The 17,730-nt window shown below is 37.3% G+C and overlaps 1 protein-coding gene across 6 annotated transcripts in view; it reads left to right on the top strand.

Annotated features, from left to right (window-relative positions):
- Window positions 1-17,730, top strand: part of ZMAT3 (zinc finger matrin-type 3) — a 61,777-nt gene that overhangs the window by 29,657 nt on the left and 14,390 nt on the right. For 2 of the 6 annotated variants that reach the window (XM_082459046.1, XM_082459043.1), the window contains exon 2: window positions 3,525-3,851. In XM_082459046.1, coding sequence (XP_082315172.1) covers window positions 3,582-3,851 — 270 coding nt within the window. In that variant the 5' untranslated portion in view covers window positions 3,525-3,581. The other 4 variants (XM_082459045.1, XM_082459048.1, XM_082459047.1 and 1 more) reach the window with 4 other exon arrangements.

The raw sequence follows: 17,730 nt of genomic DNA, 5'->3' as shown, positions 1-17,730 counted from the left end.
GTAAGTGCGGGCGATCGCGAGCCTTGGGGCATTTAGGAAGAGCACAGGAGCGACGGGACAAGGAGTTCCTTTCCGGTGCGGTCGTTCCACCTGCCCTCCACGTGACAGGCTTGCGCTGCTTTTATTTATCTGTTTGTTTATAAGCATTTCACGTGTACTGTTTGGATCATTTTAGGCGTGCAGCTGCCTTGGCCCTCGCGCTTGCCCCCGCCCCGTGGGAGACCGGGGATTCCATCTTTCGTGATGGCATCCTTACGGGATTGAGGTGCGTGTGTATGTGTATGTATGTGCGTGCGCGCTCGTGTGTATGCATGCACATTTTAAGAATGTAAGGTATATGTGGGCGATGCTGAAGTATATGTAGCTTTGATTAAAATAACGTGAAAGGTTCTCTAGGATTAGGAACCGTCATAGCTGAGCCTAGAAAACATTCGTCAATCCACCAAGGCCTCTTCTCCCCCCAGATTCTTCCGTTCTTTTGGGTCTTCCTTATGTGATATACCTTACCTCAACTGATTATTTTTCTATTTTCCTCTCTCTCATTCCTTCTCGCTGCGTTCTGATGACCTTTGAATAATGCTCACCGTCTTTCCCTCGTTCCCAGAATTCCCAATTACAGACTTCCCTAGTTTGCTGAGGTGCCAGTAACCTGTTCCTTTATTGTGTTCCCTTTCCTAAGAAGATTTCTCCAAATGAGAAAGTGGTTGTCTTTAATACAGTAAGTGAAGAGTAGGCCCCAGTCCAATCATGAAAACTATGCTATATGATCATTCGTTGTCTTTAAATAGGGTACACTGAGGCTTTGATTTTCTTTATTGTCCCCTCAACCCCTTCCCAACCGGGATATTAACCACCATAAATCCTTCATTTATGCCACTTCAAGCATCAAATTGAATGGCTTTTATGATCCGAGGAATATTTTATTTACATCAGCTATCAAGTTAGTTTCTTTTAATCTAATGCGGTAGTTGAGCAGATCTGAGTCGCAAGTGCTTTGAGTCTCTTTATATTCCACCATTCCTGCTTTCACTGAAGGCTTCGTTTTAGTATTTCTTTTAGATTTTTATTTTACGCTAGTTTTTTTTTTTTTTTTTTTGCAAGTATAGAAATACCTGATGTAATTGTCATGCACAGATGCTTTTGGGGGGAGTTGACATTGTTTCGATTGTTAAATATTACAAGAAAGAATTTTGGACTATCTAGCTGTTCTTTAAACATTATAAAGGTAAGATGCAATGATGGGTAAGTCTGTACTTGGTGAGAATTTTTTCTTCAATTCAGGGGATTTTATCAGGCCTTTATTTTGATGGAAACCTGTAGACAACACTGGGGGAGACACATGATGGTATTTCCTCAAGTGGGAGTAAACTTTCATAAAACAAGTCCAGACATGTCTAGGCATTTGGTAGCATTTGATTTTCTGTTTATATTGCTGATTTCCTTTATCCAGATGTTTTGACACCCTCCTCCACCATTTCTCTTCTGAACTGGCAGCTTGTCGTTGGCACTTTGGTATCAGTATGTCTCTGTACAGGTGGTATGTGTAGTTTTTTAATATTATGAATTATTATAATTAGGTAGTTGAACTTAAAAAAAGTGGTCTTTGTCTCCTTAGTTTCCCTTTTCAAAATATCCATGTCTGCCTTTGCTTTCTGAATGTCTTTGATTTAATTGAGAGAAATAATATGGTTATAGAGACCCTGACTTTTTAAATGTTCTAAATCTGTATTGCTTTTTAAAAAAATATTCTCAGAGACATGGACAGCATACTTCTGCTTGAGAATAAAATAATATTGTTGTTTTTCTAAATATCATGTTTAATGAGAAGTATTGTTAAGTACTATGACTAATAATTTATGTACTTTGTCCTTTACTATATTATTTTCCCATTGCACTGATGTCCTTTGCTGCCCCAAGACCCTGAATTTAGTATAAAAGCTGTTACTTGGTTGCAATTTCCATGTGTATGTACTTATTAAATGTGGTAAGAGAGACTTTTAACTTTTCATAATGTTCTTGGTTAATTTTAGTAAATCTATTATTGTCATAAAATGTACACATTTCTATTGCAGGTGGAAAATTTCAGCAGCTTAAAATAGCCATATTCTATTGACCAAGAAAAGAGGTTTTAATAGTATTGAGAGTGAAAAGAATAGAGGATTTTGAAATAAGGATTTTAATTTGGGTTAATTAGAATCGTGGGAACTCAAAGTGCATACTGTGGTTCATTTTGAGATACTCAGGGTTAGAAGTTGCCATCTGGGTGGGAGGCCGGAGAAATCGTATCGATAAAATTGAAGTGGGATTGGAACATACTGGGTCTTTTCTGAGGGAAACAGAATAGAGACTATCAGTTATTTAATAAGAAGGGGAAAGCAAGTAGTCGAAAGACTGAGGAACTAGAATTATATTGGGGCTGTGGTAGTGTGATTCAGTACACCATTGGACATTTACTTGATACACTATTTCATGTAGGTAATTTACCTCTAGAGGGAGAGAAAATACTCTGATTTTATAGTGGACTCATGAATACCGTCTAAGGCTATATGAGGTGGGGTCTTAAACTGAAGCCTACGGGGAGCAGGCAAGTAATGAATATAGGCAGCAGGCTGAGTGGGGACTGAGGTGGCCTAGAGAATGCAAGCTTGGCTACCCCAGGACAGTGCCTCTCAGCACTAACTAGCTAATTATTGCCCATGTAGGACCATGGGCCAAGTGTTGCCAGATCACCCTTTTATCAAGAGGAGCCACAAATCTTTTGATTTTTAAATGTTGACTTTAATTCAATTTAAAAATGAAAGCAAAACAAAACACTGTATATTCCAAACAGAGCACATCTGTGACTGCATGTGGCGTATAGGTTGTCTGCTTGCAGCCTCTGCTCTGAGGAGTCATTGGCTCAATTATTTAAATATTACTAGTTGATCAGAAGCTACACTTTTATTTATTTTTGTCACATGGTAACTCAGATTTTTTCCCAGAGTTCCTTGATATTTTAGCTAGTTCTAGAAGTGCTTGCAGTAATCTGAGCAGTGACACTCTTTATTTCATTCTTTTTGATACCATTTGGATACAAAGACTAGTTTGCACGGAAAGGAGATATTTGCTAAGGTTCTTTGCTGGTGGTGTTTTTTTTTTTTGTCTATGCTTTATTATCATCAGGAGTGTTTAAGTGTGCCTGAGGGAAGGGGTCTGGACTGGGTGACCTTTGATGTCCATTTCAGCCATGTGATTTTTAGATTTAATTAGCCACGGATGCAATACTGTTAGTAATGTTCCTGGGCCAGAGGGACTGCATTTGGAGCTGTGCCAAGCAAAATCAAGCCAGATCTATAAAGCTGTTCTCAGTGGAAGAGCACTGTGTCAGTGTGGATTAACACACAGGGGCAGTCTGCTGGATGAGGTAAAAGGAAAGGAGTCCTAAAGATGGTTTGGAGAAGTAGAGGAAGGGGCAGATGGTGTGGTCATTTACACGTCATATTGCAGAGGACACATTTTCAAGTATTTTTTTGCTGTTGATTCAGATCTGAAGACCCGACTTCTCGTCACCCACTGGATTATGCCCAAGTCTTTCCTACCCAATGATCCTCTTGCAACACGCCGGGCTTCCTCTGCCTAAGCGGCCCTCATCCTCTCCTCCTATGTCAGTGGCCGCCAGGTCTACAGGAACCTTGCCGCTTCCGCCGCAGAAGCCTTTTGGGCAGGAGGCTTCCTTGCCTCTGGCAGGGGAAGAAGAGTTACCTAAGGGAGGGGAACAAGACACTGCCCTGGAGGAGCTATGTAAGCCCCTGTACTGCAAGCTCTGCAATGTCACCTTGAACTCAGCACAGCAAGCCCAGGCTCATTATCAGGTAAGGGAAGAAAAGAAAAATCAGGCATTTAGTGGGAGAACATTTCAGGGCTCTGCCCAATTCAGAGTTGTCTCTGAAATGACCAGTTGTGCCTGGAATTATAAGATGGCTAAGTATTTGTTTGGCTAAAAGCACAATGTTCCTACTTTAAAAGAAAGCATCACTTTTCATAGAATGGCGTCTCTCTCAACCTCCTACACTTAGCTGTGTGGCATTTGATTGCTTACCAGTTGTTAAATGTAAATCGTCTATGCGCGTTTGAACCTGTGATCCTAAGGAGAACAGCTGTTTGAAACATGGTGTACCAAACTCAATCCAGTGTCAAAATTGTTTAGAAGAATTAGTTTTATAAATATTCTCTTCTAGCTAATACAGTTTGTATCAGTTCAGGGTATTCTCTGTCTATGAATCTTATGCTTTTCCTGTTGGCCTCTGTCACTGCTAAGGAAAACACAGGTATCTTTCTGTAGTGAGAATAAGATGACATTGCAGTATTGAGCCCTGTTCTTCATTTTTAATAATCATACTCTGACTCCTTTTAGCCTTTAGTATGAGCTGTTACTTATTTCTAAGATGTAAAGCTTCCACCTCCATGTAGAATAACTAGTGGAAAAGACAATTTTAAAGGATGTTATTACCTAAGAACAAATGGAAAATTAAATTTTGGCTAGAAAGAGTACAGTATTTCTTTTTATTCTAGATTGTTTTCTGTATATAAAATTATATCCTTTTTTTGAGAAAAGAGCTCAAAGAAGCAATTGAGGCCAAGCTATTGAATGAAAGTGTATCTTCTGGGTCATCATTGATTTGACTATCTATTCTCTGCATGAATATCTAAAATAATAAGACAGTATGGTAGAAAGATGACTGTTACAAAGATGTTTCTTCTATTGTGCCTCTATAACTTTCTCCAACTTAAAGTTTTTATTTACTCTGGGTGTAAGTCTTTTTTGTTTTGTTTTGATCTTGAAGACTGATAATTGTGTCACTTTGTGATTGTACATCAGAAACATTTTGGTGGTGAATTGTTTTCTCTGAGATTTAGGGGAAAACACGATATGTTACTTCTCTGGAGTTCCCGTTGTTTGGGTTTGTTTTGCCCTCTGGTGCAAAAAGTTGAGTTGATTATCGCCCAAATCTTGGCACGTGTCATTATTGGTTCATAAAGGCCTCTTCTGGTTTTAGTTTACATTTTTTTCCTTTTCCCCAACCCCTACTCTTATTGTCTCTGTGTACCACTCCCCTCGACGATGGTTTTATACAGGGTCTTCCTTTGCCTGTTTTGCCATTCAGTTGGAGTCTGTTAGGATGGATGATCTATCAAAAATCCAAGACACAGTGCTAGTTTCTGTCTTCATTTGTTCCTGTGGAATATTCGGTTTTATGGCCTACGACTCACTATGAAAAATCAAGCCTGTGTTCTAAAGTTTTGATTTTTAGCTGTGTAAAGCCCCTAGTAAACCATTAACTTGGGAGCAAACCCACTTGTGTGTCATACAAACATATAATTACTCTTTACAGAAGAGTTGTTTACTTTTAGGAGGGAAAACTCTCGGGCAATGTGTAATTCTAATATGTGTGCATGGATTGTGCATAAACCTCCTGCCTTTTTTTCTCCTAATATCACTTTGTGACTTTATAGACAGTGATGGATGCCTCTGGTTATGCATAGAGAGAATTCAGTTTGAGCAGGGTTATTGGATTCTAAGGCTTAAACTAGATAAGAAAGAGAATCAACATTTATTTAGGTTTTTTTTTTTCTTCTACATTTGTGTGTGTGTGCGCTCTGAACTTTTTAGCTGACGAGTAATATATACTTAATTTCAGCTCCCTCAGTGATACAGTGAATATATAAATAAGAAAATAGAAGAAAATGGAAGTAAGTTTTAGATAAATTTCTCAATAATCAGAATTTTTAAGTGGAAAAGTTGGAGGAAAAGGACAGACTGTCATAGAAACAATTTAAGCAGCCAAAAACTAAGGAGGGTTAGAGTAGAGAAGAAGCAAGCAGGTATCAAGAGAGTGGAACCTAATGGAAAATGAAAAGTTTGGGTGTAATAAAAGCCGGTTCCTAAGAGCTTAGAAGCAAAGATTTTAATGAAACCAATGTCACTGGTAATTCTTAAAGAAGAAGAAGTTTTCTGCAGAGAAACAAAGCAAAGTAGTTGATGTATACAAGTACAGAGCAATTTCATTAGTATAGCATAGACGAAAGCTAATTTAGATGTGAAATCTGGATTTCAACGAGATAGAAATGTCAGGATGAGAGAGTGGGGATCAAAGAGTAAATCAGAATAATAAACAATCAGAACATGAACACAACCTAGAGGTGGGTGAACCAACATAGAAGGAAAGCATAGAAATGTTGGCCTGAAAGATGCATCAAAGACTACACCAAGGGTACATGAATAGGCTGTGATTTTAAAAGGCTGCTAAAGACAAGAGTAAGACTAATGAGTAAGTCTTATTGCGAACCAGAAATAGGCAGAATGGCAATGATTGTAGACTAATAAAGCTAATGGCTGATGAGATGGTGGGAGTAAAGTTTTATTTCGACTCTAAAAACTTGCTTTGTAATTTTTAATACAGAGTGATACCAAGACTACAAATTCATTATTTCAATTATGTGTGAGATAAAAGGGGTCAGTGGTAGCTTATTTATAAGCTAGAAACACATTCATGTGAGGTAATAAATCACAGTTGATTACATTACTCAAAATGTTTTAGTTAGTTGATGCCATTGTTGAAATCTCAGAGTTTCAAATTGCCCAGGGTATTGTAAACAACCTCTAGTCTGGTTTGAGTGGTGTTACACTAGAGTCTGACCATATCATGTTCCAGTAATCCAGGACACACAATGGAAACCACTCAATAAATACTTCCCTTTAAGCTCACTGCGATCTTTCCCTGCCATCCTTGTGTTCTTAAGTTGGGGCTGCCTTAGCAATGACCCATGAGTATCAGTGGTCATCACAGATTTAGTTTTATTCCCAGGACTTTTTAACCCAGTCAGCTTGCTTCAAGATACCCTTAGCTGTTGTTTTATTTTTAATGAGGGTACATATTTTTGTGGTCTCAAAATTATGGCTTTAGTTATAATTTAAAGTAAAATCTTTGGAGGAAAAACATGTCTTCATTTTATTAAAATTTGTCTGCAGGCTTCAGATTACTTAGGGTAAGCCTGGCATGGAGTAACATAACACTGTTTCAGCAGCATAAATGCCCAGAGGAAGAACCACTTTAGGATGGAAGGTCATTAACAGAAATTTAGAAAGCAAAAAGCATGGATAAATTTTGCTAAAGCATCTACATTTTAAAATACAGTCAACCATTTTTTTTTTCTGTTAATTCCTGTACTCTTTTGAAAAAGAACTAGTTACTCAAGGTAAATTTTTAAAATCTGTCATAAACATAGATTTCTATTTGTAATATTTAGTAGCCAAATAATAACCTATCATAGTAATCAGGTTAATTTGAAAGAGAGACAGGGACTTCCCTGGTGGTGCAGTAGTTAGGAATCCGCCTGCCAATGCAGGGGACACAGGGTCGAGCCCTGGTCCTGGAAGATCCCACATTGCTGTGGAGCAACTAAGCCCGTGTGCCACAACTACTGAGCCTGTGCTCTAGAGCCCACAAGTCACAACTGCTGAGCCCGTGTGCCACAACTACTGAAGCCCGCGTGCCTAGAGCCTGTGTTCTGCAACAAAGACAAGCCACCGCAATGAGAAGCCTGCGCACCTCAATGAAGAGTAGCCCCTGCTCGCCACAACTAGAGAAAGCCCGCACACAGCAACGAAGACCCAATGCAGCCAAAAAATAAAAAAAAAAAAAAAAGAAAGAGAGAGAGATAGAACACGGGGAAAAAGTAGCTCTAGAATTGTAATACTGAAGGTAGTGATCTTAATTCATAATAAAGAGAATGCAACTGATGTTATCCCCAAATTTAAAGTACTGATTTTGGCACATACATTTTCACATTGATCACCCAGCTTTGGATAGCATAATCTCTAATTTCAGCTAATTTTTATGTTTTCAAAAATTTCCCATCTGATTGTTTTTCATAGGAACTTGCAGTGTACTGAGAATGGTCAAAATATACTTCATTCGTGGATAGAAGCTCTTCGTGATCCTGTTAGCTGGATCTCACCACCTTTCTGCCTCCCAAACTGAATCCATCCCTACCTCATTTCTTTGTATTTCAGAAGAATAGATATCCCTTCTTCTGTACAAGGCTGATTCCTCATCCTGTACTCTGGATTTCATCACCTGTCATCTCTTCTTTACCTTAGTCAAATTAAAAACATGCTCAGGTTTTTTCCCCATGTAAATAAAAATAGCAACAACAACCTTCCCTTTCTTTTTAATTCTTCTTGTTAGCAACCTTTCTTTTCTTCTCTCCTGTCCTTAGAGTTCTGCTGGGTATACTTGTCCTCTTCAGGTCTTCATTTCCCAGCCCACCGTACTCTGGTTTCCATTCCAATATTCTAGAGAAATGGTCTTTTCAAGATCATCCGTGATTTAACAGGCCAAATCTAGCTCTTTCTCACTTGACCTCTTTGTAGCATTTGCACTGGTAACAGCTTTCTCCTTAAAACATTAAAAGATATTTTTCGCAAAATAATGCCTATAGAACAAAGTACTTGTAATGAAAAGCAGTAATCACCGGTTCTCCCTTCCTTATCCATCCCCTACCTTTTCTTTCTTCTCCATTCTTCTTTCTACCTCCCATCTTGGGTTGGCTGTAGTTTTATTTTGACACTATCAAGGTTTATCACATTTTTGTTTATAATCAAATTAAGTTTCCCATGCTTCATATTTGCAGGTTGATTCCGACTGTTGAAAATTGATATTCAGCTTTTGCATTATTAACAGTAGGGAAATATTCACTGCAAAGCTGTTTCTTTCTCCTTGTTTCCAATGTCATGATTCCATGCTACTTAAAAGAGGTGTTCAGATGGGTAGCCCTTTCTTTTAAGTCACCAGTTACGCAGAATCATGTCCATTTTAGTTTGCTTCATATGTGGATTATAACTTTGAAATAGCTTTTTGTTTTTCTTTGCGTTTCTCACACTTTAAAAAAATATACAGCGAAGACTCTTATGCCTTAAAAAAATCTACTAGTTTCTTAATCTTTCCGTTTATTGTTTACAGTCCATTTCACTTATCTTCATGAAACCCACTGATTTCCTGTTCTAATTTGGACTAGATATTTTACATTTGGATCATGACTTCATTTTGTAGATTTTTGTATTCCCTGTAGTTTTTCATTGCTTTTCTTTTCTCCTTTTCTTTTCTTACATAATGTATTTTTATCATATCCTCATTTTCCCCTCCAACCCGTGATCACTCTGTCTATTGTGTGGGATCCTGCCTGCCCCACCCCCCCCCCCGCCCCGCCTTCCAGATCCCTCTATCTTCTTGCTCCAGTCTCAACTGGTTGCCCTCTGGCTTTGCTGCACAGCTGTTAATTTTGAACTTCTCTTCATTACTCTATGGCTTAGGCTACTATTTCTAAATATACATGTTTTCTTTTTTTTTTTTAATCTTGTTTGTTGGAGTACATCTTCACCTTACTTGAAGGAAGAAAGGATAAATATAAATTTATATTACAACACATCTCTCTCTTTAAAGTGAGGGAGGGACTTCCCTGGAGGTCCACTGGTTAAGACTTCACCTTCCAATGCAGGGGGTGCGGGTTTGATCCCTGGTCGGGGAGCTAAGATCCCACATGCCTTGCAGCCAAAAAACCAAAACATAAAACAGAAACAATACTGTAACAAGTTCAATAAAGACTTTAAAAATGGTCCACATCAAAAAATGAAAATAAAAAAGTGATGGAGTAATGAATGGGAAATAAATTTTTCTGAGCCTTTGTGTTTCTAAAAATGTCTGTATTATATCTTCATATTTGACAGTTCAGTTCCAGGCTGAAAATTATTTTCCTAAGAATGTTAAAGGCTATACTGCATTTTTTTGTGTTTGTGTATGTGTGTGTATTGTTTTGATTTGTTTTGTTTTTTTGTCTTCCTAGTGTTGCTGAAGAGAAATCTTATTCAGGTTCTTATTCTCTTGTGGGTGACCCACTTTAATTTGGAGTTTTTTTTTTCTGGAAGTTTTTAGGCTTTCCTTTTTATCCTTGGTATCTGAAATTTCACAATGATGGATGTGTCTAGGTCTGGGTCTTTATTCATTTGTCCCTGTCAGCACTAGTGGATCCTTTCAGTTTGCATACTCCTGTTTCTCTTGAACTCTGGGGAATTTTCTTTGGTATTATTTCCTTGATAATATTCTTCTCTATATTTTCTCTCTTTTTTTTTCCCCAGTAATTCTGTTAGCCCTATCTTGGATTAGCTGGATTGATTCTTCATACTTCTTATCTCTTCTCTCTTATTTCTTTAATTTCTGAGAGATATTCTTAAATTCTAATGCTATGTTGATTTTTTTTAATTTTGACAATCATATCTTTAATTTTTAAGGATCTCTTGATTTCTTATTGTTTTCTTTTCTAGCATCTGTTTTATAGGATATTAGTTAAGAACATGAAATCATGAACTTTGGGGTTAGACTAGTGTTCAAGTTGTAGTCTTACTACTTACTAGATGTATGATATTGGAAATATTTCCTCATTTCTGTATGCCTCATGAAGATGATGATGATAATGATGATACTTATAATACCTGCAAGTTAGTATGTTTAAGACATTTAGGACAGTTCCTGGTACCTGAGTTAGTCTTTAATTGTGTTTAGTTGTCCTAAGGTGCAGTGGAGCATGTTGGTATGGGGTCTGGAACAAGAGTGTTCCCAGCTCTGGCATTTACTTGTGGCTTTGGGCAAGTTTTATTTTATTTTATTAACTTTTTAATTTGAGTAACTTTTAACTTACAAAACGCTTCTAAAAAATTTCTGCATGCACCTCATCAGATTCTCCAAATTTAATATTTTATATAACTGCAGTGCAATTAGCAAAATCAGGAAATCAACACTGATAACAACAATATTATCTAATCCACAGACTGTTTACATTTCACCAATTGTCTACTAATGTACTTTTTCTGATTCCAGGATCCAATCCAGGATAAAATTTTGCATGTAGTTGTTATGTATTCTTTAATCTGGTTGGCTTAAGTTTTTCTATGCCTTTTACCATCTTGCAATTTTTGAAGAGTTGTTTTGTAGAATGTCCCATTTTGGGTTTGTTTGTTGTTTTCTCATGATTAAATTCAGGCTATGTGGTTTTTTGGACAGGAATACCACAGAACCAAGGTTGTGTCCTTCCCAGTTCCTCATATTGGGAAGGACATGATGTGAATATTTTGCATCACTGGTGCTGTTAACTTTGATCACTGGTTAATGTGGTGCCTGCCAGGGTTCTCCTTTGTAAAGTTATTATTTTTCTTCTCATGTTTAATAAGTATCATATGGGGGGATACTTTGAGGCTACGTGAATATTTCTCATTATATTTTTACTCAGTGATTTTAGCATCTATTGAGGATTCTTCCCTGCAACGATTATTACTGTGGTGTTTGCCGAATGGTGATTTTTCTGTTTTAATCATTCTTTCTACATTTATAGTTAGAATTTTACTTTAAAGAAAGACTTTTTTCTTCTTAATTAGTTAATTAATTAATTAATTAATTAATATCACTATGGATTATTATTTTATTCCAGGGATATGAACACTTACTATAATTTATTTTGATGTTTTAACTGTCTCACATTTGACCAGTGTGTGTCCCTTCGGGCTGCTGCTTATGTTCTTTTGATATGTCTCCATAATTTTTTGCATAGTTCCTTACTTTCTGACAATGCAAAATATTCCAGGATTTTGTTGTACCTTCCCCATGCCAACCATTTCTTCAAGGAGGTTTCTTTTATTGGAGAATGGTATTTAGAAACCAAAATCTAAGTGTTAGGTGTGCCCTTTGGTACTGGAGTGTCATTGCTTCTAGATCTTCTCATGATAGAGCTAGTAATATATATGTATGTATACATACATTTGTATTTATCTATATGTACACATATTGAAAACTGAGTTCAGGCTGATGCTTAAAATTTCAATACAACATGACAGTGTTCATTCCAGCTTTCCATCTTATCTTAATGTTTAACTCCTTTGATAGTGAGAAACCTGGACTTTCATTATTCACAACACAGACACACACTCACTCACAATACACATAAAGTAGTTCAGGGATTGATAATCTATGTCCTTTTGAAAAACAAGCCTACTAATGAGAAGGAAATATTTGTGCATTGTTCTTTTTGTCTTTAGCATTACAGTGTGTAGTTAAAGTACTGTTTTACAAAGTTACTTAGTTTATAAAGGTGCTACCTGCTAGGTTTGTCCTTTGTAAAGTTACTATTTTTCTTTTTGTGCTTAATAAGTATCATGGGGGAGATACTTTGAGACTATGTGAATATGTGAATAGTTTTTTTCTTCACTCCGCCTTCAGTGTGGTTATGTTATTTATTTTTTCATATAGTTAGGCTTATTTCTGTTTGTATGTATTTCATTTTGGGTCTTCCCCAATTCTTGTTGGCTTTGATTCTTTTTCTAAGTCTGTAAAATGTTAACATAGTTCTAAAAGTCAGAATCATACATAAAGGTATATTTAGAAAAGTGTCACACCATACCATCCTTTGTAGTCCATTTTCATTCTCTTATTGTTTATACTATTTAAAATGATTGTACCAGCCTGTTTGGTTATTTAATGTTTTACTGTCTGGTTTGTCAGTTTTTAATGGTATCCCAACAGTTGCCTATTGCAGAATCAATAGCTTATTCTACTTTCCTCTTTCCTTTTTCTTCCCATTTTTTTTGCCTTATTTCCATTGTATCATAATGTATAATATTTGAACATTGATCTTTCACCCTCATCTTCACCTTTTATTTAGTCTTTGATACAATGAGACATATGAAAATACTTACCATCAGCCCTTTTGCTGAAGTTTTCCCAGTCATTTCTTTGTTGAATGAAGCTCTAATAGATTTCTCAAGAGTGATTTTAAGTATTGAATTCCTAAGGTCTTATATATTTAAAAATGTTTTTCTATAGTCTTGACACTTGATACAGGAAGAGTTGGCTGGACATAAAATCCTTGTTTCACACTTTATTTCTTTAAAAATGCTGCTCCATTATTGTCTTGTTTTGCATATTGTGGATGCCATTCTAATTCTTTGTAAGTTATTTGATCTTTTTGCCTGGAGAACTTGAGGACTTTTTTCTTTTTCTTTGAAGTCTCATACCTTTTAAAAGATCTACCCCAGATTTGATTGTTCAGATACCTGGTATGCCTTTTCAGTATGTAGATTCAGATCTTCATTTACTTTTGGACAATTTTAGACAATTTTGGACAATTATAGTTTCAAATACTAGTTTTTCTTTTTTTTTTTTGGCCATGCTGAGTGGCATGTGGGACCTCAGTTCACCACCCAGGGATTGAACCTGCACCCCCGGCACTGGAAGTGCGGAGTCTTAACTACTGGACCACCAGGGAAGTCCCTCAAATATTAGTTCTGTTTGATTGTTTTGCTTTTCTTCTGCAGGGACTCCAGTTTTACATAAGTTATTCCTTCTTTTACTTGTCTTCACTTCCATTGCTTCCTCTCTGACCCATTAAAATTTTTTCTTTGTATCATTTTTATTTTCTTGACTGCTTTTCTGTCTTTCTTCAATGCCTCTTATTACATTTTCATTTGAGTCTATTCTTCTTTGACACTTGTATTTACTCCGCATTTTTGACATAATTATATTTTTCTTTCCTGAGTTTAATTTTCCTTCTTTTCATTTCTCATTACGTTTTGCCCGTTTTTCTTTGTACATTTTGAATTCCTGATTCAAGGTGATTTTTTATATCCTCAAAGTTTTGTTTGAATACTATATTTAATTCAGTTTGGAGTGTTGTTTTCTTCTTTTTTTTTTTTTTTTTTTGAGGGGTGGTTCATTTGCTGAGATGTATTGATTTTTTTGGTAGTAACTTTGTATAGGATTGATTTGTTTTTGTCTATTCATTATGTGGATTTTGGGTAGTTTATGAGATTCTTAATTCAATGGCAACCTCTTCTATCACTGTATCAAAGTCCAGTTCTTTAATAATTTGTGAGTTTTTTTTTTTTTTTTTTACAGTGGTCAGGAGAGTGTTTGCATGTCCTCTGATTTTTGCTTTGTTCTGTTTTGGCCTGAAGGACGCTAACTTTTCCTGTTTTGCTTCTTTTCCCCTTCACCTGCCAGTTGCCAAAGGGTGCCTCTCCCTTCCTTTTTGCCTTTTTTCTACTCTAGAAGCCACTTTGAAGATACCCACTTCAGATCATGTGTACATTTAAGTCCCTCTCCAGCAGTCAGTGACTGGATCATGTTTTAGTATTTATAAAATTAAGGGATTTACTTTTTCTGGTAGTGGTTATAAAGCAATTTTAGGCCTACTGCTAGCTCCCTCTTTTCTCTGTCCTTCAGTTTTTGTTGGACTGCTCTTGCTTATTGTGAAGGCTTATGGCAGGAGCATGAGTGATTACTACCTGGGATTTGATGTTTTTTCTTTTTCACTTACAGTTATTTTGGAGTCTGGGCATTCTGTGGCTTCTAGTTGTATGGAGGACATGGTTTTTGTGCAGTTTTATTTGTTTTTCTTATTGTTCTATATTGTTCATAGAGGATATATGTAGAAATGAAAATCTGGGCAGCCTCTACCTAGCTATCTGAAAGCTCTTGGGCAAATTTTTAACTCTCTGAACTTAGTTTCCTCATATGTAAAATAGGGATAATAATTATACCTACTTGATAGGGATTTTGTGAAGGTTAAATGAGATAATATTTATGAAGTGTTTATATACTGCCTGTCACATAAGTGCTCAAAATTGTTAATTGCCATTATTGTCGTTATGTATGGATGCAATATCTGCTCGAATACTACTGTGGATACTGCTTTGGAAATAAAATGCTTGACACTATCTGAAGTTGATCCCTCCCATAGTCCTGTGCACCTCATCTTCTTCTGCCTTTTTATGGACTATGCTTCTATAGCTATGCTGTAGCTCCTGCATCATCTGTTCTTTTGTTTTTATTGACTTCCTCCTGTTGTCATGCAAACAAGCCTAAGCCATCTTAAGGAAAATCTTCTGTTGACCCATTTCCCCTTCTAACTCTGTACCCTATTTCTCTGCTTCCTGTCATGGTAGAACTCTTCTGTATAGCTGCCTATATTGGTTGTCTCCATTTTCACATCTCCCATTCTCTCTCTAAGCCACTTCATATGACCTTTTATCCCCTGCTACTCTACTGAAGTGGTTCTTACCAAAGTTATTCTTGACCTGTGTCTTTTCAAATCCAAGTATTACTTCTCTGTCCTGACCTGGTGAACCACTCCTTTTTTTGTTATTGGTGTTTTAAAATCATTTTGAAGCCCCTCATACATAGAAAGTATTTAAAATAATATAATGAACATGTGTATTTGCCATCTAGCTTCAAGAGTGAAAATTATCAATTCAATTGAAGCTGTGTCCTTTCCCAACAGTAGCTGCTCCTATGCTCCCAGATGTAGCCACTATACTAAGTTGGTATTTATTGTCCCCGCCCCACACTTTTTTGTACTTTTGCTACATATGTATCTTCCTATAAAAAATGTAGTGGTTTTCATATTTTAACCCCCAGATTAAAGTGATTATTCTTACATATCTTCTTTTCCAACATGTTCTTTTTATTCAGCATTTTGTTATGAGAATCATTTATGTTGACACGCACGGCCTAGGATGTGTACTTTCACTACAGTATAGTGTTACATTGTATGAACAGTTTATCCATTATCCTGTAGTAAGTGTTACATTGTATGAACAGTTTATCCATTATCCTGTAGTTGGACACTTAAGTTGTTTCCACTTTTCAGTGGTTACAAACCGTCCTTCTGGGAACATTTATTATAGGTACCTCCTTATATGTGTGTTTCTGTTTTGTGATATCTGGAAGTAAAAGTTCCTGGGTTAATAATGTATATACCTAGACTCTTCTTTGGAAACACCTTGTTCTAGACTTCCATAATGCCACACTTCTCTGGTTTTCATTTTACTTCATAAACCAGGCATTCTCAATCTCATTTTTCTGGATCCTCATTCTCTACTGCACTATATTGTATCATCCTAGGGCTTTGTCTTTGGCTCTCTTCTCTGTCTTCACATTTCCTATGATCTTTATCAAATGCAATCCAGTCATGTAACTGCTTTGCTTAAAGTCGTTCAGAGGGCCCCCTACTGCCTCTGAAGTCTGAGTTCTGTATCATGGACAAAGCCATGAATAATTAGCTTCCTGTGTATATCAACTCCTATCTCTTTTCCAAAGGATCCTGAAGACCATCTCTCCAGCAGACTGGGCCTTTGCTCACACTATTTCCTCTTTCCCAATTTTCTTTCCCCTCACTCCCTACCTGCCTAGTAAACTTGCTTATTTTAAAAGATAACTCACATGTCCCCTTTTCAGGGAAGCTTTCCCTGACACACTCAGGCAGAAGTAAGCCATTCCTTCTCTGTGTTCTCCTAGCAGTTTGTTCCTTATCTCCACTATAATAGTGATTCATTTATCCAACAAGTATTGATTGATTGCCTGCTATATGTTAGAAACTGTTCTAGAAATTGGGGCTATACAAGACAGACAAGGCCCTTATTTTCAAGGAGTCTACATTCCAGAGGGTAGGAAAGAGACAAATATAAGCAAACATTATTTCGGATAGTGATGAGTAGCACTATGATAAAGTGAAAGCAGACAGTGTGGCGGTGTGACGGAGAGTGTGTGTGGGGAGTGGGGTTTGGGCGATGGGGGTGACACCTCAGGTTGAGTGAGATGCTGTTTGAGTTGGGACCTGAAAGATAAGAAGGAACCAGCCATGCAGAGATTGGAAAGAAGAACATTCTAAGCAGAAGGAATAGCGAGTACAAAGGCCCTAGAGTCCATGTGTTTGGCATGTTTAAGGAACAGCGTGACGGGCCGTGGGGCAGGAACGTGATGAGGAGGAAGGGGTGCTGTGTGAAATCAAATCCGAGAAGAGACAGGACCAGATCAAATAGGACCTACAGGTAAGAGCTGTGGATTTTAGTTTATGTGTAGTGGGAGGCCATTGGAAGATTTTAAGTGAGAGGTGACAAGATGTGATTTATGTCTAGAGTTGTCAGTATGGCTTATATGAGGAGAATGCTTGGGGGATGAGAGTGTAGAGCAGAGACCATTGGGAGGTGCTGCCCACTACAAGTGAAAAAAGTTGGTAGCTTGGATTACTGTGGCATTTGAGTGTCCATGGAAAGAAATGGAATGACTTAAGAAATATATTTTGGAGGTAGGCTGACAAGACTTGCCGATGGATTGCATGTGTTGGCTTTAAGGAGGGATGGACTCAAGAAAAGGACCCCTCGGCTTTTCTTGAGTAACTGGGTGGAGAGTAGTGCCATTTACTGACATGTGGATGAATAGTGGTGGTGGCACTGATGAGAAAGTTCTTTGGTGGGGAGGGAACCCAAATTTATGTTTTAGATGTTTTAAGTTGGATATGCCTCTTAAGAATGCAATGTGTGATCGCACGAAGGCAGTTGGGTATATGGCTCTGAAGCTCAGGGATTGTCTTAGTCTGTTGGGGCTGCTGTAAAATTACATAGACTGGGTGACTTAAACAACAAACGTTTATTTCTCACAGTTCTAAAGGCTGGAAGTCTGAGATCGGAGAGCTAGCATGCGTGGGTTCTGGCGAAGTCCTCTTCCAGATTGCAGACAGCCTTATATCCTTATATGTAAGGATATCTCCTTATATCCTTACATGGTGAAAAGAGGGCCGGGGAGCTCTCTGGCCTCTTCTTTAAAGGGCACTAATTAGGCTTTACCCTCATGACCTAATTACCTCCCA

The sequence above is a fragment of the Balaenoptera physalus genome (assembly GCF_965194825.1).
Source record: "Balaenoptera physalus genome assembly, chromosome: 4".
Taxonomy (NCBI): Eukaryota; Metazoa; Chordata; class Mammalia; order Artiodactyla; family Balaenopteridae; genus Balaenoptera; species Balaenoptera physalus.
The sequence above is the reverse complement of the archived record's forward strand: the minus strand, read 5'-3'. Positions and strand labels throughout refer to the sequence as shown.